Here is a 20,323-nt window from a genome sequence, read left to right as displayed (position 1 = left end):
CATCTGGTGTTGAGGGGGCCTCTTTCTAACAACATTCCTAACACTCATCCCATCCACCCCTGCGATGGTCATCAGATAAATAAAAACTAAGAGGGAAGAAAGGGCTTAGGAGAGCAGAGGACGGAGCAGAGTAAGGTTCCTAGCAGTTCTTGGCTGGTGACCAGACCTTCCCCCAGGCCCTGCTGTACCTGGCCTGCAATGGGCACAGGCTCAATGGAGAGTTCCATGGCCACCTTTCCAGGCCTGGGGGTGAGGCTGAACCTGGACTCTGTCCCCCACATACTGTGTCTTAATCTATGGTTGTAACTGGGGAAGGAAGAGGGAGGGGAATAATACCCATAGTGACTCATTAAGATTTCTGCCTCATCCCTGGGGCCCCTGGGGCCTGAACATGGTACCAAGTGAATTGGATGTCGCCTTTGCCCTTTCTAGACACAGCAACCGGGCCCTGGGGTACGGTGGGGAGTCACTGCAGTGTAGTTCCTCCAAAGCCCTGGGGCTCTCTGACCAACCTCTAGAAACAGCCAGAGACAACAACTACAAAAATAAAGAATTTATTTCCTATCCCAAAGTGTCGAGCGGTAAAGGAGAACTGGAGACCAGGGTGAGACTGAGAAGTCAGGGCTCCGAGGGAGACCATGTGGGTAAAGGGGAGAGCAGGCTTGGCTGAAGCCTGGAGGCAGGGGAGGGGCAGCAGTGCTGCTGGAGCTGTTTCAAGTTGTTGGCAACAGAAGAGACCACCTTTAGTGACAGCCTGCAGAGAGAAACAGAGATGTTGACAGGCCCATACCCAGGAGTAGAAATAGACATTGCCGAACCCAAAAGGTACCTTTTGGGACACAGGATCCTGGAAACACACTCTACGGCAAGGACTGAAAACTCACACCCCACAAAGACCAGACAGATAATCCAAGTGAGGGGAGTTAGCTGAGTATCAGGAGATGCTGAAGAAATATGGAGGCTGTGAAGAAGTGGAGAGGACGGTCCCCATCCACAGAAGACATCGGCCACCCAACACCAGCTGATGACTGCCTGGTGGCATATGGATTGCCAGGTCTCCCAACGTTTCATAGAGAGGCTGGAATAGTTTGGTTCTTATGTATGCTCTCCTGATTTTTAATGTTGGCAACTCATTCATTTTTTAAAAAAACGTTGAGAGCCAAAGAATATCTGGGGGTCATCCTTTTGTTGCCTGTGTGGGCTGTGAGCCCCTCCAGTTCAGGTTGATAGTAAGAGGCCTAAGAAGTCTTGGTTTGCTCAAATGCCAGCCAGGATCTGAAACTTAGCCCTCAGATTTCCGCCAGAGACCAGGGGCTGGTACAGAACACCTCACAATATCACTACGCTGTCTCTGCAGTGGGATCTGCGATCTATCCCTCTGGCTGTAGACACCAAGAGCCCGCCTGCTGTGGCCTCACTCTTCATTTCCCAGGCTGGATCTGGGGCCCTTCCCCATCCCCGTCTGCTCCCCCATCTCTACCTGCCTCCAGGTCCTGAGGAGAAGGCGGGACATCTCATCTGCCCAGCCGATGGGCATCGTGCTCTGTCTCATGCCTGTTGGGCTCCATGGCCTGAGGTAACGCCCCTCCCAAAGGAGGAGTGTAGGAGAAGGTTCGGAGAAGGAAAGAGGGTCAGAAGTGACCAGGCTTTATGAAAAAGGTCCTGAGAATCCAGAGCCAACCAGACCAGCTGGTGGCTGCTGACCCGAGGCAGGAGGCCCTGGGCTCAGCCCCTCCCTGGTGGCAGGTGGCAATGCCCACCCCAGACAGGCCTGGGCCCAGGGCCAGAGTCAGTGGAATGTGTCCGACCTGGACCGGAAGCTGGGAGTTGGAAGTGAGGCCTCTGGCACTGGGGAGGGTCCCAGAGGGTCAGGTTCTGAAGGGTAGGGGGACAACATGTAGGGTCTGAGGTTGGGGTGGGCAGCCCCCATCTCTGCTGTCCCCACATTGGCTGGGCAGTGGACCTCAGCGAGAGTAGTATCCTGGATGCTAGATGGCGGTCCCGACCGACAGGGAGAGATGCGTGGAGGCCTCCACTGGAGGCACGGAGGGTCTGAGGGCCACGCTGAGCCTGTCGGGTGGCCTGGGGGACCCAGCCTGGCCTGCAGCAGGCCCATCATGTGCCGGAGCTCCTGGCTGAGCTGAGACACTTCTTGGTTGAGGCAGGAGATCTGTTGAAAACACACCAAATTGTTTCCCAGGTGTCACAACCGTCAGCCCCCTCCTAGGTGCTCCCCCCTCTACCGTTTACAGAGTTCTCTCCTAACCGCTCTGGGCAGGGGTCATTTTGTCTAGCGGTAACTATCCCAGCCCTTTGCCAAAGAGGATTGGGGACAGCAGCGATTGCCATCCTCCCAACACCCCACTCTTACAAGAGGCAGAAAAATGTGCTCGAAGAGGTTACAGGGTTTTGAAGCCGCAGAGGTAGCCTTACCGTCAGGTGATCCCATCCCAAGAGCTCAAGTGTTTTTCGAATGTCAGGGAGTACAGAATCAACTGAGAAACTTATTCAGATGACTTCTGGGCCCTGCCCCAGACCTCCCCATTTGGGTGAGACCCAGGAGTGTGCATTTTACCAGGATTTCCGGGCGCCCGGAGACGCTCCAGTGAGGAGCCCCTGGCCTAGAACTGTGAGCAGAAGCAGGGCTGGCCCTCAAGCCGGCCCAACAGGGGCTGGCCCCGCCCTCGGCCCCAGGCCCCGCCCAGCCCAGGTGCTCCCCTGGGAAGCTTGATGTTTATCTGAAGGAGGGAAGGCCAACTCCCAAGGGCTGGGCAGCTTCGCCTTGGCGACGGTTCTGAGATCCCTGGGGAGGAGGCTGAGGCAGAGCCTCCGCATACAGCATCTGGGCTCTTCCAGATCAGGATTCAGGTATTGGGCTCCAGGTCCCCCAAGGCTGAAGGCCCCTTAGCCTCCCTGTCCTCTACCCCCCAATCAAGGCGACTTAGACTGTGCTGGGGACCAGCCAGGCATGTGTGCCCTCTCATTGCATCCTCACAACCACAGGGGGACGAAAGCATTATTTCCCCCATTTTCACGTGAGGAAATCAAAGTTCAGAGTGGTTGTGGGACTTGCCTGAGGTCACCCAGAGAGTGTACATATATTTATTTTATTTTATTATTTATTTCAGAGAGGAAGGCAGAGGCGGAGAGAGAGAAACATCAATGATGAGAGTCATTGATTGGCTGCCTCCTGCACGCCCTCTACTGGGAGTTGAGCCCGAAACCCTGGCCCATGCCCTTGGCTGGAATCGAACAGGGGTGAGGGGTGGCAAGGGACCCTTCAGTCCACCGCTCAGTGCTCTATACATTGAGCCACACTGGCTAGGGCTAGTGTGAGTATTTAAATTCGGGACTCTGACTCCAAATCCCAACATGGTTTATATGATATTCCCAAAATGATATTCTCTAAAGGTGGAGGCAAGGAACCAGCCCCAACCAACCTCCTGGTTTAGCCTGCAGACCTTTTCCATCATCTCCTCCGCTTCAGTGGCCAGCTCCTGGCTGGGCCTGGTCCCTGCAGGCAGAACGGGGTAAAGGGAGGCAGTGAGTGCAGGGAGCATGTGTGGGGCTTGGGCTGCCCCCCTCCTGTCGCTGGGAAGGCAGGGAGCAAGGGGAAAGGAAGCTCTGGGGCAAGATGATGGGGAAACCAAACTCTTAGGCCTCAAACTTGAGGCCCTATGACTTCCCCAGGATCCCCCATCACCCTGGTCCTCCCAGCTCTAGGCACGGATCTCCCTTTTGATATCTAAACATAACTGTTATGCCTTGCAACAACTGCCTTACTCCACCCCTCAAACTCCTACCCACCCTTGAAGACCCAACTCAAGAGCCCCCTCCTCTAGGAGGGAGAGTTAAGGGAGCTCTCCTTTCCTACCTCAGAGCCCTGCTCCTGGCTCAGTGGTGGTGCTCAGCAGGCCATTCTGGAATCATTTATCTGACAATACAGGTGTGTCTCCACAATAGACGGGGAGTTCACTAGGAGTGTGGGCCAGGCCTGGTTTATCTGTGTATTCCCAGCACAGCACCCAGCACATGGTGAGGCCCTTACTCCATGTGGGATGGATAGTTGGATAAATGAATGAATGAATGAATGAATGGCAGGTGAATGAGTGACTATGAATGGCAGGTGAATGAGTGACTATGAGTGGAAGTCCACTGCTGGCCCTTACCTGGAGGGGAGGCCTGAGAGCGGGGCCCAGGGTGCTCAGGCCTCCTGCCGAACTGGAATGTGGGGGCCTCTGCTGTGCTGCCGGCGTCCTCGATGCCGTCCACTATGCTGGGACAGAGGCAGTGGCCGTCAGTCCCAGGGGGCGAGGGGAAGGGCCAGAGCAGTGCAGGCAGAGGGTGCATGGGGGCAGCGGTGCCAGGGAGCTGGGGAGGAGCAATGGTCAAAAGAATGGGATGGGGTTGCAAGCTGTGGTGGGTCAGGAAGGGCACAGGGGAAACATGGGGCAGAGACAAGCGGGAGCATTGGGGGCAGAGCCCCGAGAAGGTTCTGGAAGCCAGCAGTGGTATGGAAACGGCAGGGGAGGCCGGTGTCTCACCGAGGACTGAGGTCCGAAGTTCCAAAGGTTCCCAGTGGAGGAATGAGAAGCTGAGGGGGCTTCCTGGCAGCAAAGCCCCTGGGGGGGCCACGAGAGGAGGGGCCGTGTCCTCGGCCAGCCAAGGCAGGGGACGAGGATGGGGACAGGGAAGGGGAAGAGACGAGGGCTGAGAATGGAGGCAGCTCCTCGCCCAAAAGGCTGACCAGGGAGCCCCGGGGCCTTGCTGGGCTGAGGCTGGGCAGCAGGAGGGGCCGGCGGGGCCTGGGACCGCCTCCACGCTCCGACTCAGCCTCGGCCTCGGTGATGGACGGCAGGGTCTTGTCTGAGGAGGAGCCAAGGCTTTCGGAGTGGGGCTGCGGGCAGAGGGAGCAGCTGATGTTGCAGGACAGTGAACAACAGGCCCCTTCATTAAGCAACAGTCTTCCCTGGCAGAGGATGCTCCCCATCCCCTCTCCCTTCTCCCTGCAGCAGAGGAGCCAAGGAAGGTGCTTCCACCCCTCACCACTCCCCCATTCAACCTCAACTCCACCAGGAAGGCCGGGTTACCTGGGAGGGCCGAGGGGATCGAGGGGACCGGGAGAAGCGGCTGAGGCCCTGTGGGGACAGAGGGGACCACCTTACTCACGCCTTCCCCCTCCATGAGTGCTACACCTCCTCGGCTCACCCATCAGCATTGTGGGTTTGAGAATACGGAGCCCTTTTGTGGATTTGAGTCAGAGATACCTCCAACTCTGAACTCAGAGAAATCCCGAGTGGAAAGTCAATGTGAAAAGCAGTAAAAGACAAAGGCCTAGGGCCGTGGTCGGCAAGCTGCGGCTCGCGAGCCACATGCGGCTCTTTGGCCCCTTGAGTATGGTGGCTCTTTCACAAAATACCACGGCCTGGGCCGAGTCTATGTTGAAGAAGTGGCGTTAGAAGAAGTTTAAGTTTAAAAAAATTTGGCTCTCAGAAGAAATTTCAATCGTTATCCTGTTGATATTTGGCTCTGTTGACTAATGAGTTTGCCGACCACTGGCCTAGGGTATACCCTACAGACCTAAACCAAAAGGGGCTCAGGAAACATTTGGGGGGGTGAGAAAACCCCAGGGGATGGTGCCTCGTCCAGAGAGGAAGTTGATGGATGGGAAACACAGAAGGATGGTTGTTCCCTTTGGGGATTCTGGAGCGAAGCTGAGGGTGGGCCAACAGGAGATGGTTAGTACAGCTGGAAGTAAATGTGGTGAGAGATGGTCCATGCGGTTGGGTGATGGCCAGTGGGTTAGGGTCAGTGTTAAATATGGAAGGGGCAATGGACAGGGATGCCTGGGGTTGAGGACCTTTTCAGGGTGCAAGGCAATGCATGAGGCTCTCTTTAGGGCTGAGAGAGGTCTGCTCTGAAGGAGGGAACCTCAGGGGAGATGGAAGTCGTAGGGGTCTACGTACATTGGTGTCAGAGCCCTGGCGCAGGTTGAAGGTGAGGTCCCGGGGCAGCCCAGCCCGGAAGGCAGCCCCGTACTCAGGATAGAGCCTCAGGACCTCCGCCAGCCCTCGGCTGCTCAGCTGCTGCAGGCCACAGTAGGTCAGTGCCTTCACGTCAGCGCTGGTCTTCAGCACGCAGCTCGGGCCTGCTCCTGACCCAGGCTCCTGTCCTGGCTCAATGGTGTCTGCCCCAATCAGGTCCCCCTTTCCTGTGGGTAAGGGATGGGGCCAGTCAGCTGGGGAGAGGGACCAAGAGGATATACCTGGCCAATGGATTTGAGGGGTGGCCAGGGTATCTGAAGGATGGCTGAAGGTGGGATTGGTGGAAATGACCAATGGAATTGGGAAAATGTTAGTGGAGAATGACTGGTGAAGTTGGGAGACAGTTAATGAGGGTGTCAGTAAGGATGGAGGAATGACCAATGGAATTGATCAATGATCAATAAAGAATGGCCAGAGAGGTCAGTTAAAGGGTAAAGGTCAATGGAGTTGAAGGTCAATGGTGAAGAATCAATTTATTTGGGAGACAGTCACTGAGGAAAGGTTGATGAGTTGAGGGCTGGCCAATGGGATTAGGGGAGAGTTTGAGGGGAACAGCCAAGAGGGGATGATAGTAGGGTGAAGGGACCAAGAAAGAGTACTCCTCAGCAGGAATTCCAGATATCCACTGAAAGCACCCCAGTCTCTAGATTCTTGGCCACCCACAGGGCCTCTGGGGAAGGTCCCAGGGTAGGTAGTAGGTGGGGGTGGTTTCCTCACCCAGGATGGCCAGCACCATGTTGTCACGGAGCACCTCCAGCGAGCCTGAGCAGACGTAGTAGTGTGCCTGCAGAGCATCCCCTCGGCGCAGCAGGTACTCGCCCGGAGCACAGAATGAGGTCTTGATGTGCAGGGAGAGGGCCCGCAGGCAGCCCCTGCTGGCTGCTCCAAACAGCGGCAGCTGCAGGATCTCCCGATTCAGGTGCAGAGCGATGTCCGCTCTCAGCTCATCCGGGAAGTCACGCAGTAACTGCATAAAGAGCACAGGTCATTCGGGCCATCCCCCCTCTGCAGCTGCTACCTGATTTCTACGAACATGCTGAGCTGTCTCCAAGGAGATCACTCCAACTTGCCCTTTGCTCCGAAGTTACCCATTTCAGACCTTAATTTTGTGACCCTCCCAACCCAACTGCTGGGGCGGAGACTAAGTCTTTGCCCGCCTGCCCACTGGCCTTGGTTACACTTTTAGTCACTCTCGCATGCCCCGGTTCCTCAACACCACAAATGCAAGAACCTTCCCTGGTGGGTCAGCCTCAGACGGGAAGCCAGACTAGAAGTCAGCTCTGCTTTTAAGTCACGGTGGACCTTGAGCAATCCGTTTCCTCTCTTGGAGCCATCTGTAAATCGCTGGGTTACATCCAACCTTGAATATTATCCATGATCTCCTAGAGCTAAACTTAATATTCACGGTGCCATCGGCACTCTAGGCAGGCCTTTACTCCCTGTGGCTTGCTGATCTCTTTCTCGTCGCCATTGTCTCCCCAGTTTCTCTTCTGCAGCGTGCCTTTTTGGCTCTCTCCTAACTTTCCACACGCTCCCTGTGTCACAGCAACCAGCTCCATGACTTCCACTCCCTGGAAGCCCTGAGCCCTACATCTGGGCCCAGACCTGTATTTTCAACTACCTTCGGGGCTGACTCCACCTGGATCTCCCACAGACACCACACTCTCATCACGGCCCCACACTGGGCTATCATTTTTACCCCCAACTACAATCTTCTTCCTGTCACTCCCATCACACCCCTTGGCCCAGCCAGAAACCGGGGAATCACTCTGAGCTCCTCGTCTGCAACCAGGACCACCAAGCCCCATGGTGCCTGCGCTTAGACATCTCTCCTAGACCCCCAGGCCACTCCCCAACCTCAACATTTCGCAGGATAACATCAAAAGTCAAGACCAGCCGAAACTGGTTTGGCTCAGTGAGTAGAGCATCGGTCTGCAGACTGAAAGGTCCCAGGTTTGATTCTGGTCAAAGGCATGTATACTGGTTGCGTACACATCCTCAGTAGGGGATGTGCAGGAGGCAGCTGGTCGATGTTTCTCTCTCATCGATGTTTCTAGCTCTCTATCTCTTCCTCTCTGTAAAAAAAATTGATAAAATATATTAAAAAAAAAAATCAAAGCCATCTGTGACCTGGGCCTGCCCACCCAGTCTCTTGCACTCCTCTCCCTCTCCACCCACCAAGGCGCCCACACTCCCGTTCCTGAGGGCTCACAGAACCACCTTCGGTTTCCTGAAATCACCCCGCCCTTTTGTGTCAACGTTTCTGGAGCTGAGCTCCCATGGCTCTTCCTGTCTGGAATGGCCTTCCGGTTGCGGGCCCATTTCCTTCCTGTCCTTCCTGGTGCCCCCTTCCCTTACTCCTCTGGGCCCAGATGCAGCACAGAGGGGTTCCCAAGTGGCAGGCACATCCCTCCAGCAAGAATCCCACTCACTGTGTGAAATGCCTCCCTTACCGGGCTGGTGTCTCCCTGAGGGAAAGAGCTATGGTCCTTGGAGCCTCTTGTGCTCAGACAGAGGCTGGCCCCCAGCGGGTGCTCTGGGATTGCTGGCCGAAGGGAGCATCATGGCTTTCGGTAAGGCCTGAGCCCCCTTTCATGTCCCAGATTCTAGTGCACAGGAACAGGGGTGTGGATTCCAGCGGGCACAAGCCCTTGTGAAGAACACCTCACCGCCCTGGAGCCCATCGGCCTCCATCCCAAACCCGGAGGGAGCGGCTGTCCCTCTTCCCCATGGCACGGCCCCCGGCAAAGACCGGGAGCTGGGCCCGCTACCTGGTTGGCGTCGATGCCGCTGTTGACGGCCCACGAGGTCTGGAAGTACTCGAGCATGCGCTGCTTGAGCGGCCGCGGCAGGCGGTGCAGGCGGACGAAGTCCTTGAGGTCCCTCATGCGGCTGTGGTAGAGCGAGCGGCGCGAGTACATGCGCTGGATGATGGCCGTCACGTTCCCGAACACCACGGCGTGCATCAGCGCTGCGGCAGGGGCGGCGGGCCGCGGGTCAGGGTGGCTGTCCGCTCCCACACCCACCCTCCCCGGACAGGCCTCTGGGGTCCTGGGGAGGGCGGGAGAGCCAGGGGGCTCCTAAGCTCCTGCCTGGTGGCAGGGGCTGGCTTGGGAGGGGACTAGAGAGTGGTCCTGAGGGGAGGGTCAGACCTGACGCGTCTCTCACCTGCCCCTCCCCGGCCCCCAATGAGGTCATGAACTTGAGTGTCCCATTCCCTAAACAAGACACCATGCCTGTGCGTGGAGTCCCCCAGGGCCCGTATGTTGTAGGTCAGTCTATGTGTGAATGCAGGACTGCCTGGATGGCCTTCTCTGGGCCCCGGTCTCCCTATCCGCACGCTTGGCCTGGCGGCCCGGCCTCACCGCCTATGAGCATGGTGCAGATGGAGAAGATCTTCTCAACGTCGGTGTTGGCGCACACGTTGCCGAAGCCCACGCTGGTGAGGCTGCTGAGCGTGAAGTAGAGCGCGGCGATGTAGGCGCTCCGCCCGGACGGGCCGCCCGCCGAGCTGTTGACATAGGGCACCTCCAGCCGCTTGCCCAGCTCATGCAGCCAGCCTGGGGGGTGGAAGGGTGCGGGTGGTGGGGAGCTGGGCTTCCCTGAGCTGCCCGCACTCCGCTTTAGTCAAGTGTGGGCAGCGGGGAGGGGAGGTCTGCATGGGCAGCCTTGGCCTGAGCCTCCCCACCCACCGGGAATTGGTTACAGTTGCGGCTCAAGGCTACCGACTCTCTACCCTGCTGACTACTGTTCGGGGCCTCTGCTTCTCTCTAAGAGTTTATGGAGTGCCTCCTGTGCACAGGGTGCTGGAACTTGACCCAGCCAGACATTCTCCCTGCCCTGGAGGGAATGAGCTACTAAAAAAGGAACTATAAGAAGAAATGGGAGATAATCTGTAATACTATCAACAATAAAAATGTATTTAAAATAAACATAAATAAATAAAAGGGAACAACAGGGTATCTTAGGTGTCATACTGGGTTAGGGAAAGCCAGTACAGTGGGTGCGGGAGAGTTTGGACCCTGAAAACTCCCCGAGGACAGAGCATTTTAGCTGAGTTTGTAAGGAACAGACAGGTCACCTAGGACAGTGGTCGGCAAACTCATCAGTCTACAGAGCCAACTACCAACAGTGCAATGATGGAAATTTCTTTGGAGAGCCAAGTTTTTTTAAACGTAAACTTCTTCTAATGCCACTTCTTCAAAATAGACTTGGCCCAGGCCGTGGTATTTTGTGGAAGAGCCACACTCAAGGGGCCAAAGAGCCGCCTGTGGCTCACGAGCCTCAGTTTGCTGACCACAGACCTAGGTGAAGGGAGGGAAGACAGAAGGAAAAAGATTCCAGAGAGGAAAACTGGGTCAAGGCCCCGAGGGAGAGAGCAGTCCAACGTGGGGGCCGGAGGAGGCCAGTGTGGCTGTGGCCCAGGGGGGATGGGTAGGGGTGGGGTGGGGTGGGGGTGGGTAAAGAGGGGCCAGGTAGGGACAGAGAGGGCGGGCACTGAGTGTGGAATTGGTGGCAGTAGGGAGCCACCAGGAGGAGCCAGGAGGAGTACTGCTCCCTCTGCCCCAAACACCCCCCTACTACTGGAGCGTGTCACCCGGCAAAGACCAGGAGCCCCCGCACGCTACCTGGTTCCCTACATACCGTATTCTGATTGCCTATCACCCGTCTTGCTCCCCTGCTAGGCTGTGAGGTCCCCCCCCCCCCCCCCCCCAGGCAAAGCCCTTGTCTACAAATCAGTATTCCCACGCTTGATCCAGAAGGAGCTCAGTGCGTGTTGGTGGGGTGAATAGAGAAATGTGGGTGGTGGGTGGTGGGTGGCGGTACAGGTGAAGGCGTCGCGTGGGGGCCTGCAGGCCTAGCGCACAGGGCAGTGGGTGGGGGTCCGTGAAAGCGGGGGGAAGTGGCTCACCGATGTCCCAGAGCAGTGGGTCGTTGGCCTCCATCTCCCGGCGCCCGACAACATACCAGACGCAGGCCATCCAGTGGGCGAGGAGCGCAAAGGCGGACATGAGCAGCGTGAGCACCACGGCACTGCACTGCGAGTACCGCTCCACCTTCTGCAGCAGCCGCAGCAGCCGCAGCAGCCGCACCGTCTTCAGCAGGTGCACCAGCGACGTCTGCGGGAGGGTGTGGGGGAGGCTGTCAGAGGCACAACCCCTCAGAGCCTCCAGGCCCCCCCTCCCCGGACCCGCCCCCATCAGAGGCCCTGGGGCCAGGGGAAGCGGCAGCAGGAAGAACACCTCTTCCCTGTTGGAGGGATGGCCAGGAAATGCAGGGGATGGGAGAATAGTACCAAGACGAATAATGGCCAACATTTTGGAAGTACTTACCATGTTCCAGGACTGTGCTACGTTTTGTAATCCTCGTTTAAAAAGTTAAGCTTTCAGTCCTGTTATCATCATGGTTCCCAATTTGCAGATAAACTAAGGCCCGGAGAGGTGAGTGACTTGCTCAAGGTCACAGACCAAGGAAATGACAGAGCTGGGACTCAGATCTGGGCTCCCACCAAAGTCCATTTGGGGTCCAGCACTGTGGGCTGGGAAAGAATAAGTCCTGGCAAAGGCAGGGGGACAGACAGAATGACCTCTGGGCCTGCACCAAGCCCCGAGCGTCCAAGCAGTCAGCTGTGGACAAGAGTGGTTGCTAGTGATGACAGCAGTTGTGGTGGGACAGAGGGATGCATGGCAGAGTGGGAACGGGCTAGGTAGGACCAGGCAAGGTTTAGGTGTAGGGCGCTTTTCTCTTATGGCTCGGCTGCCAATGAAATGTTCAGGGAAGAAGATCAGGGACTGAGGAAGCCTGGGCTTCGAGATTTCCACCCTCGTGGGGCTTGGTGGGGGGCTGTGGAGCCAGTGGCCCCTCCTCAGGCTCCTGTGAGTGTTGGCTAATATCATCAGTGCCACTGTTTCCATTTGGCTATTAATGCCTCAGTTGCTCTCCCAACCTTGGAGATGAGGAGCAGATGGAGGCTTATCTTCTCACCACCAGGGCGGGGCTCTGGGACAGGGCGTAGGTAACCTGGTCTGAAGGCCCTCACTGTCCTCCAGGGGCTTCCAGCAGCATCCCTGTAGCCCTGGCCCCACAGGCTCCTGAACAACCTCATCCATTCTCTCTCATCTCAGCTGACGGAGGTGGCCCTGAGCCCCCCATATGGGCCCTCTCCAGGGCTTAATGCCTACCCTCCCCTCCCCTCCCCTCCCAGAGCTCCTGATTTTAGTTCTTCAGGACTTTCCCCCAGTCACTGTTCCTGGGCCCACTCCCTAGGGGCCCTTCTCTCCCTCTCCTAGGACCTGGCTCCTTCAATTCCACCACTCTGCCGGTGCCTCCTCATCCTCTCCCTCCTCCCTCCAGTCCCAGCACTGCTCCTCACCTGCCTGTATCCCAGACCATACACTCGGGGACCCTGGTTTCCTGGGAAGCAGGGTGCTATGTTGGGAAGAACCCTAGGCTAGGAGTCTGGAGACCTGGCTCCAATCTCATGCCTGTTACTGCTAGCTGTGTGACCTTCAGCAAGCCGCTTAACCTCTCCGAGCCTCTGCATCCATCTCTGAAAAAGAGGGCTAAGAGAAGCTGCCCTGAAGGGTTATTGTGAGGTTCCTATGGGACCCCGATGTGTGAAAGAACTCAGTAAACTGTAAAGTGCTTCCAAAGCTACCGGAGGAGGGGGAGCCTGGGAGGAGGGACAAGGGGCTCTCTGTAGCTCTCTCTTTCCCCAGGGGCAGCTGTCTGCCCAGCTGGCACAGTCCAGTGGGTACAGGGGACGGGGAGGGGCTGGGAGCGCTTCCTGGAATGGCCCGAGCCTCAGGGCAGACACACACACGCACGTGTGTGGGAGCGTGCATACACGTGCACACCGCCAGGAGAAGAGGCCCACAGCTTGTTGGCAGCTAGTTAAATCCGGCTGCATGTAGGTGGTTTCCCACTATAGCGGAGTGTGGCAGAGAGAGGAGCACACAGGGAAACCGCTTTCCACTTCCCCGCCCAAACCGAGGGGTCTGGGGACAGAGCGGGGGACTCCCTCCCCCTGGACCTGCTACCTACCGGCTGGGTGCAGAGCTGACCACTCGAGGGCATTCCCTGCAGCCCCTAGGGAGCTGGGCGGACACAGGTCTTAGCTCTCTGCCTCCAAACTCTCCCCACAACCTCTCCCTCCTTGTCTGGGCTTGCTGTGCTCCCCCCACATGCTCTCTCTCTTCATCTCCTGCCGGCCAAGCCCTACCCTTTGTCTAGGGCCTCGCTCTGCTCTCAGCTCCCTCAGGAACCCTGCCCAGGCCACCCTCGCCTCTGCCCCACTGGGGTGCTTTGACCTCCCCAGCACAGGCTAGATTTTAGATCCTTTTTACCCATGCCCACGTCCCAGTGTGGAGCTCCGAGGTCAGCTAGCTACGTGCCAGCCTCCACTCACAGCACCAGGGCCCCATGTTCCACTTCATCCACCTCTTCTGTTCCTGCTGGCCCCAGTCCTGCCCTCTCCCCAGCCTGGCTGCCGGGAGGCCGAATCCTTGTCCCTTTTCCCCACAGTGGCCGTGCCCCGCACAGCACTTCACAGACAGCTAAATGCTCATCAGTTGTTTGCTCAATAAGAAGGAGAAAAGCACCACTCATTTGGTATCAGGCCAACGCTGCCTTGGTAGCTCGACTCAGCTTTTCATGTGTCTCAGCTTCCCTCGGAGACTGTGCGCTGAGCTCCCCACTCACCGACCCCCTCAGGTCCTTTTCGGCTCCTAGCACAGGGCTCTGCCCCTAGTGGATGCCTGACCGGGAGCCACCGATGGGTTTACGGCACATGTGTCAAACACAAGGCCCGCGGGCCAAATCCGTCCCGCCAGGCCTTGCAAGGTGGCCCGCACCGCGCTGTCATCACTGCACTCCGCTGCGTTTCCATCACAATGACAGTTTCTGACTGTTCAGTAAACCATTCGGCCCGCGATTTAGGCTGGATTTTAGATTTTGGACCCTTCTCTGATTGAGTTCGACACCCCTAGTTTACGGGAAGGACTGCGTCTGAGTTCGGAGTCAGTCCCTTGGTGGCAGGTGCCATGCGGAAGCTGGGAGTTAGCTGCGTGCTGGGCCCGGAGCCACTCACCACGGTGATGTTGAAGATGTAAAGCAGGTCGAAAGGCAGAGCAGCAATCAGGTCGACAAAGAACCAGGTGGCCAGGTAGTGGAGGCCGATGGAACGAGGAGCGGAGACCACCTGGCCGGACTGGGACACGTAGGTGGTGCGGAAGTTCAGAATGATATCTGGGGGTGCGAGAGGCTGTTACGAGGGCGTCCTGGTCCAGAAACTCAGGCCAAAGGGCCCAGACGCTGGCTAGGCTGGGAACCAGCATTAGAGACCCCGGATGGAGTGAGAGGTAGAGTGGGCTTTCAGCTGATCCTTAGGAGGAAAGGTCTCGAGGCAGAAGGCTGCAGGCAGGGGTCAGGGGTCAGGGCACATGGACTGTTAGGACTTCAAGACCCAGAAACTAGAACCGAGCTTGAGATGAAACATGTTCCAAGGGGAGAGGGGTGATGGTCAGGGACACTTGGGGGAAAGAGGAGCCAAGGCCGGGGGAGGGCGAGGCAGGGGATGGGGAAGAGAGGGAGTGGACACTGCAAACACAACCAGGAAGAGACAGAGGGTTCAGGAGAGAGGCTCCAAGTGACTGGGTTCTGCAGCCCAGGACAGAGCAAGGCCAGGATGAGCGGGTCCCTCCAGCCTCCTCCCCGGGGTGTGCGGGGGCAGAGGGTCTAACCCAGGATGAAGAGCATCTCCACGGCGACGTCGCTGACCAGGGTGTGTCGGGAAGCGACGGGGGTGTCGTCGTCGCCCAAGAAGCAGACGTTGTAGGGGACGGTGACGGCGACGTAGAAGGTGGCGAGGAGGATGAGGCCGTCCCACACGGCCTTGGGGACGCTGTAGTGGAGGAGGAGGCAGCGGGACCCCCCCACGGAGGCCACCTTGTACTCGGGCACGGATGGCTTTGGCTCAAACACGCTCTAAGGGGAGAGGGGTGGTGGTTGGGGACACGTGGGGGAAAGAGGAGCCAGGGCCGGGGGAGGGAGAGGCAGGGGTGGGGAAGAGAGGGAGCGGACGCTGCAAACACAACCAGGCAGAGTCAGAGGGTGCAGGAGAGAGGTTCGGGGTGGCACCTGACCCTTCCTTGGCCAAGCTACTGCCCGGGGCCCCTTGTGAATCGGCCATGTTTTGTGGGGAGTTTAAGGAGTGACCGTCCCCCTGTGTAAGGATGTCATGACAAATCAGGCACACGCCCTACCTTGAGGGGTCACTAACTTCTCCCTCGGGTTCTTCTTGGGTTCTGGGGGCCCGGTGGGAGATCGGTGTATCCAGGACTGAGGGGAGACTGGCACAACACCCCGTTCCTTATAGATCTAAGAGACTACGCAGAGGATTGGAGACCTGATCCGTGGCTTCATTGGGGTCCTAGAGGAAGGCTGATGCGAGGCCCCCAATGGGGCCTTCTCACTAGGACCACAGCTGTGATCCCGCCCCCCCCCCCCCACACACACCTAGGTAACTTTATCAGCCAGAGTTGGGTGATATAATTGCTGCTAGAGTAAGGTGACCAGACGTCCCACTTTTGGCGGGACAGTCTCGATTTTTTACCATTTTGCCACGGGCTGTGGGACAAATTGTTAAAAATCGGGACTGTCCCGCCAAAAGCAGGTCGTCTGGTCACCTTATACTAGACCCCAGCCTTGTGACAACTTCTGAGCAGAGTAATCTCAGTCACAAGGAAGCAAGGGCGGTGGGGATGGAAGGAGATGAGGGGAGGCATGAGTTGGAGCAGAGCTGGACATGAGAAATGGGCAGGCAGAGGCCCAGGTCGCTGGAGGGAGACCAGACAGGCAGGGAAGCAGGGAGGCAGGAACAGGGCCTCGGCATCCCGGCTGGGAGGCGTTGGGGTGGAGATAGGACTCACATGATTGGTTTTCATGCTTCCCTGGCCCCGGCGGCCAAAGCGGCCAGTCAGTCTGCGCAGGACAGTGCGGTTCTGTCTCCGGGCGAATCGAAGTCTTGAGCTGGCTCCCCTCCTGCCAAGGGAGTTTTCTATTGGGAAGAAGGGTACGGGGATAAATGGGGCGCATCCCACAAGGCTGGGGAGGGAGAGGTCTGTGTGACCTTGGGCATACACCTCTGACCATTCATGCCTTCTCCCCAGACTCACCGTTACCGTGACTGCTGTCCCCATGGCTTTCTGAGGGGCCAGGTCCCGGGCCTCCGCTCGGAGTGATGTCCTTGAAGGAAAAGAGGAAAAGCACCACCTCCCCCATCCCGTTCTTGATGGGCATCATGTCCAGGAGGCACCGAAAGCCTGAGCCTGCAGGTGTGGGAAGATGGAGGGAGGAGGTGAGCAGCCCGTGGCATCCCTAACCCCCTCGGCTCCTGGGCATAGTCGAAGGGTTTGGTAAACGTTCGGAACTGGAGAAGTCCAAAGCTGACTCCTTCCCCTTCCAGATGGGGGGGGGAGGGCGGACCAAGGCCCAGAAAGGGTCAGGGACGCACTCAGGGTTACACAGCTGGTGGCAGTGTGTGGGGGGGACCAGCACCCAAGCTTTCACTGGGCCAAGTGGATTCTGGGTAAAGCCTGGGGTCTGGGCAGGGCTGCAGGCCAGGCCAGGCCCCTCACCATCCTTCCGGTAGAAGCAAATCTCAGTCCGGTGCTCCTCGTGGCCCTCTAGGGCCTTGTGGAGCCTCTGCAGGGCTGACTCGCTGGTCTCGGGACCGTAGAGGAAGCGGCAGCTGCAGGTTTTCTGCATGACCTCGGTGCGGCCGTAACCCGTGAGCTCGCAGAAGCCGTCAGAGCAGTAGACGATGGGAAAGCCCCGTGGGCTTTGTGCGTTGGCCAGAAGGAAGTTACTGTCTGTGGGGAGAAGAGGTCAAGATCAGGCCAAGGGCAGGAGGGGAGCTCAGCTTCCAGGGGGCAGCACCTCCCCCACGCTGTGGTCAGGGCCAGCAGCGCCCCAGGCTTCCACGCGATTCCTGGATCCTGCGTTGGGATCTTTTGAAATAAGAGTGAGAAGAGATAGAGACAAAGGACAAGGACTTAAGGTTGACCTGGTACTTGGAAAGGAACTGCTAGGGCCGTGGTCGGCAAACTGGGGCTCGAGAGCCACATGCGTCTCTTGGGCCCCTTGAGTGTGGCTCTTCCACAAAATACCACGGCCTGCGCGAGTCCATTTTGAAGAAGTGGCGTTAGAAGAAGTTTAAGTTTAAGAAATCTGGCTCTCGAAAGACATTTAAATCGTTGTACTGTTGGTATTTGGCTCTGTTGACTAATGAGTTTGCCGACCACTGGCCTAGGGGATTGGAGAAGGAACCCCAAGAGCTCATCCCCCTGCCTTCAGGGGGGTTCGCTCTCACTGTGGGGAGGCATACAGTGTGGTGAGCGAGGGAATGGGCTGCACCACCCCACCTGACCTTGGGCACGTTAATGAACTCTGCGTGTCAGCTTCCCCTTCTGCAAAGTGTGGGCTAATATATCTTCCTCCCGTGGTTATTGTGAGGGTTACGTGAATTCCCAGAGGAAAACCTTCGGCAACAGCCTGTGCCACAGTGTCCACTCCTCCACAGCTTTCAAAGCACACCCATAGCCACTACCCGGTCACCCCATTGGAGAGTGGAGAGGACAGCGATTCTGGTGATGTGACACCGTTTTATTGATAGGAAACGAAAAGGCGGAGATTACCTACACTCACAGATCTCCTTCGTGGGAGGAGGGAGAGCCATGACTAGCGTCCTCATCCCCTGCCTTCTGAGAAAGGCCCTCTTTTTAGCATCCCTTATCTAATCCCAGGCCTGTCCCCGGTGCTCAACGTCTGACAGGATTGGGCAATGAAGTTGGGGCTCCAGCAACCAGAGCCGCAGGACCTGAGCTGGCTCCCTCCGGTTCCAATGGACAGGAGGCTGCAGAGGGGCCGTATGGGCCACCCAGGGACAGAGTCTCAGCGAGGGAAGGCGCCTGAGACACGACCAGTCCCGGGGTTGCTAGGAAGGGTGTGTGCCTGGGCATGGGCTGGGCTGACCGGGACCCTGAGGGTGCTGGGCCCAGGGCAGCAGCCTCCTTCTCCCTCCCAGAGCTCGTTGCTCCGGGTGATGGGCACTATGGAAACAAGGGAGGCGTGTGTGGAGGAAGGGTGGAGAGGCGGGGAGTCTCCCCCGCCTGGGCCCCCCGCAGATCAGTCTCCGCTCTTGGGTACCGCTCGCCACATCTTCCAGGGGTAGCAAAGGTGCCCAGAGGGGCAGGCAGGAACCTCTAGGCTGCAGAGTAGGAAGAGGGAAAGGCGGGAGCAGGAGCGGGGAAGGAGGCGTGTGGCTGTCCAAGGTCCTGAACCGGGACACCCAGCTGGGGTGGTGGGCGAGCAGGGAGTTCCCTTCCTCGCCCGGACCACCCCCTCCTCCTGCCTCACCTCCCTCAAACGCAGACACGTCACGATTTGGGGGTGCGTGACCTTAGTCTAAACTAGGTCCTGCCTAAGTCTGATCTTCTCTCTTTCTCTCCTTCCCTCTCTTTTTCCTGGGGGAAGGGGGTGCTGGAACTGACCGCTTCTCCAGCCTTCGCGTCTCGGGCGCCACCACACGCGCCCCCCGCCAGCGGAGCTCTGCCCCGGCCGGGACTGCTCCCCAGGCCTCCCCTCCGCTTCGCCATACACTCAGCCCTTCGTGCCTCCAGCCACAACCCCTGCCCCGGGTCCCCGCACTCTGGGTCCTCTCCCCGCTTCCCCCCGCAGCGCACCCCTCAGTCCCGCTCCTTCACCGCGGCGTCCGGAGCTCCCAGACCCCCGGCCCCACTCGCCCTTCTCGCCCCGGGTCCAGAAGACCAAGCAGGAGCCCCCAGCCCCAGCCTCCGCCCCACTCACGCGTGCCGTCGAAGCGGGTGGCGATAGTGTCCAGGAAGGTGTTCTGCGGGGCCAGCAACCCCTTCATGACCGGCATGGCTCAGGGCGCGAGTTCAAGGCGCGGCGGCGCCGGGAGCGGTCAGCTCGGCCGGGCCCCGGGGGGCGCGCTGCCGGCGGGGCCGGGGCGCCCCATGCGCGGGCCTGCCTCCTGCCCTCCCTCCAGCCGCCGCCGCCACAGCCTCTGCTCTGAAGCTGTCGGCTTTCGGCTCGGCGGGGCGCCGCCTCGGTGGCCCTTCTCCCCGGGGCCCAGGCTCTTCCCCCCGGGGCTCGGCCGCGTCCGCCACGGGGCCCCGCGCGGGGAGGGGCTCCGGTGACACCGCACCTCTCTCCGCGGCCCTCCTCCGGGAGCGGGGCGGCCCACGCGAGTCTGTCTCTCTCGGAGGGAATTGGAGACACGCCTCCGGGGAGCAGAGGCGCCGCGAGGGTTCGGAGCCGGAGCTGCAGACACGCCTCCTCCCGTGGCCACGCCCCCGCGCGTGTTGCCGGCTCCGCCCACGGGCTTCCCCAGGCGCCGCCCCAGCCGGGAAAGGTAGCGGGGCCGCAGTGCTGTCTGCTGGAGCAGGGCTGCTCGGCAGTGCTCCCAGGTCCCGCTCCCCAACACGAGGCAGCAGGGGCTAACGAGGCTGCGCCTCCGTTGGCGCAGGGCCCGCTGGCAAATGCTGCCTCCCAGCCCGGCAGGACGGATGAAAAAGAGCTTTGGAGACCATCGGGCAGAGTCTTGGCTCCTCCACTTACTAAAGGTGTGACTTGGCCTCTCTGAGCCTCACTTTTCTTATCTGTAAAATGGAGCTAATAATGTTTACCTCATGCGGTTGTGTGAAAGTAATAGCCTAATGCATATATGTTGACACAAAATAAGTGTGTTGGAGAGCAATTTTCTCCCTTTTCCTATCGTCTTGACTTAAACCATCCTCTCTGCTGCCATTCAAGTGCAGGAGAGGCTGGAAGCAAGTTTGGGGCTGAGAAAGGTAGTTTCAAGGGGGACAGAGTCAGTTTTCAAATCTCCAAAGGTGAGCTGGTGGACTTTGAACTCCATCTTTTTCAAGACTTAACCAGCAGCAAGAAGGACCCAGGTGAGACCAGATACGGGACTTTTTTCACCGCGGAAGCAGACAGTTACCGGGGCAGCTGAGCATGGAGGCTTAGGTGACTGCTTCGCTGCTAAAGCCAGGGAAGACGGAAAGGTGGTCTCCCTGCCTCCTCAACCCCTTCCTCCCGGAGCCTGAACCCAGGATTAAGTTGCTTAGAAGCGCCACATCTTTTTGTGTCTCTACTCTTGGGACCCCTGTACCACAAACAGGGCACTTAAACAACAGGCATTTATTTTCTCACAATTTTGGAGGCTAGGAATCCAAGCTCAAGATAATGGAGGA

The 20,323-nt window shown here is 58.4% G+C and overlaps 1 protein-coding gene across 8 annotated transcripts; it reads right to left on the bottom strand.

The window, feature by feature from the left end:
* Positions 1-335: 335 nt before the first annotated feature.
* KCNH4 (potassium voltage-gated channel subfamily H member 4) lies at positions 336-19,347 on the bottom strand. 8 transcript variants are annotated; one of them, XM_036451547.2, is made up of 17 exons: positions 18,912-19,347; positions 16,682-16,915; positions 16,226-16,372; positions 15,974-16,101; positions 14,786-15,029; positions 14,134-14,291; positions 10,957-11,164; positions 9,410-9,604; positions 8,816-9,015; positions 6,762-7,011; positions 5,967-6,211; positions 5,091-5,138; positions 4,545-4,897; positions 4,170-4,276; positions 3,441-3,514; positions 1,964-2,170; positions 336-754 (listed from the first exon to the last, which is right to left on the bottom strand). In XM_036451547.2, exons 1-17 carry the CDS (start codon positions 18,985-18,987, stop codon positions 515-517), a joined length of 3,114 nt encoding a protein of 1,037 aa, XP_036307440.1. In that variant the 5' UTR covers positions 18,988-19,347; the 3' UTR covers positions 336-514. The 8 variants fall into 8 exon arrangements, 5 of the variants coding, with proteins under 5 accessions (XP_036307440.1, XP_036307441.1, XP_036307438.1 ...); XR_004990334.2 differs by having other exon boundaries at positions 539-754; positions 1,481-2,170; positions 18,912-19,346; XM_036451548.2 differs by having other exon boundaries at positions 539-754; positions 1,809-2,170; positions 4,170-4,371; positions 4,748-4,897.
* Between the last annotated feature and the right edge of the window lie 976 nt (positions 19,348-20,323).

The sequence above is a fragment of the Pipistrellus kuhlii genome, unplaced genomic scaffold, assembly GCF_014108245.1.
Source record: "Pipistrellus kuhlii isolate mPipKuh1 unplaced genomic scaffold, mPipKuh1.p scaffold_m20_p_22, whole genome shotgun sequence".
Taxonomy (NCBI): domain Eukaryota; kingdom Metazoa; phylum Chordata; class Mammalia; order Chiroptera; family Vespertilionidae; genus Pipistrellus; species Pipistrellus kuhlii.
Note: the sequence above shows the minus strand (reverse complement) of the source record. Positions and strands in the feature narration are given on the sequence as shown.

Excerpts from the sequence above, each read along its gene's own strand:
- KCNH4 (XM_036451545.2), bottom strand. The coding sequence starts at position 18,987 with ATGCCGGTCATGAAGGGGTTGCTGGCCCCGCAGAACACCTTCCTGGAC. Across the intron at positions 16,102-16,225 it reads CCATGGGGACAGCAGTCACG|AAAACTCCCTTGGCAGGAGG; the intron begins GTAACGGTGAGT and ends TCTTCCCAATAG. Across the intron at positions 9,605-10,956 it reads CCCACTGCTCTGGGACATCG|GCTGGCTGCATGAGCTGGGC; the intron begins GTGAGCCACTTC and ends TCCACCCCCCAG.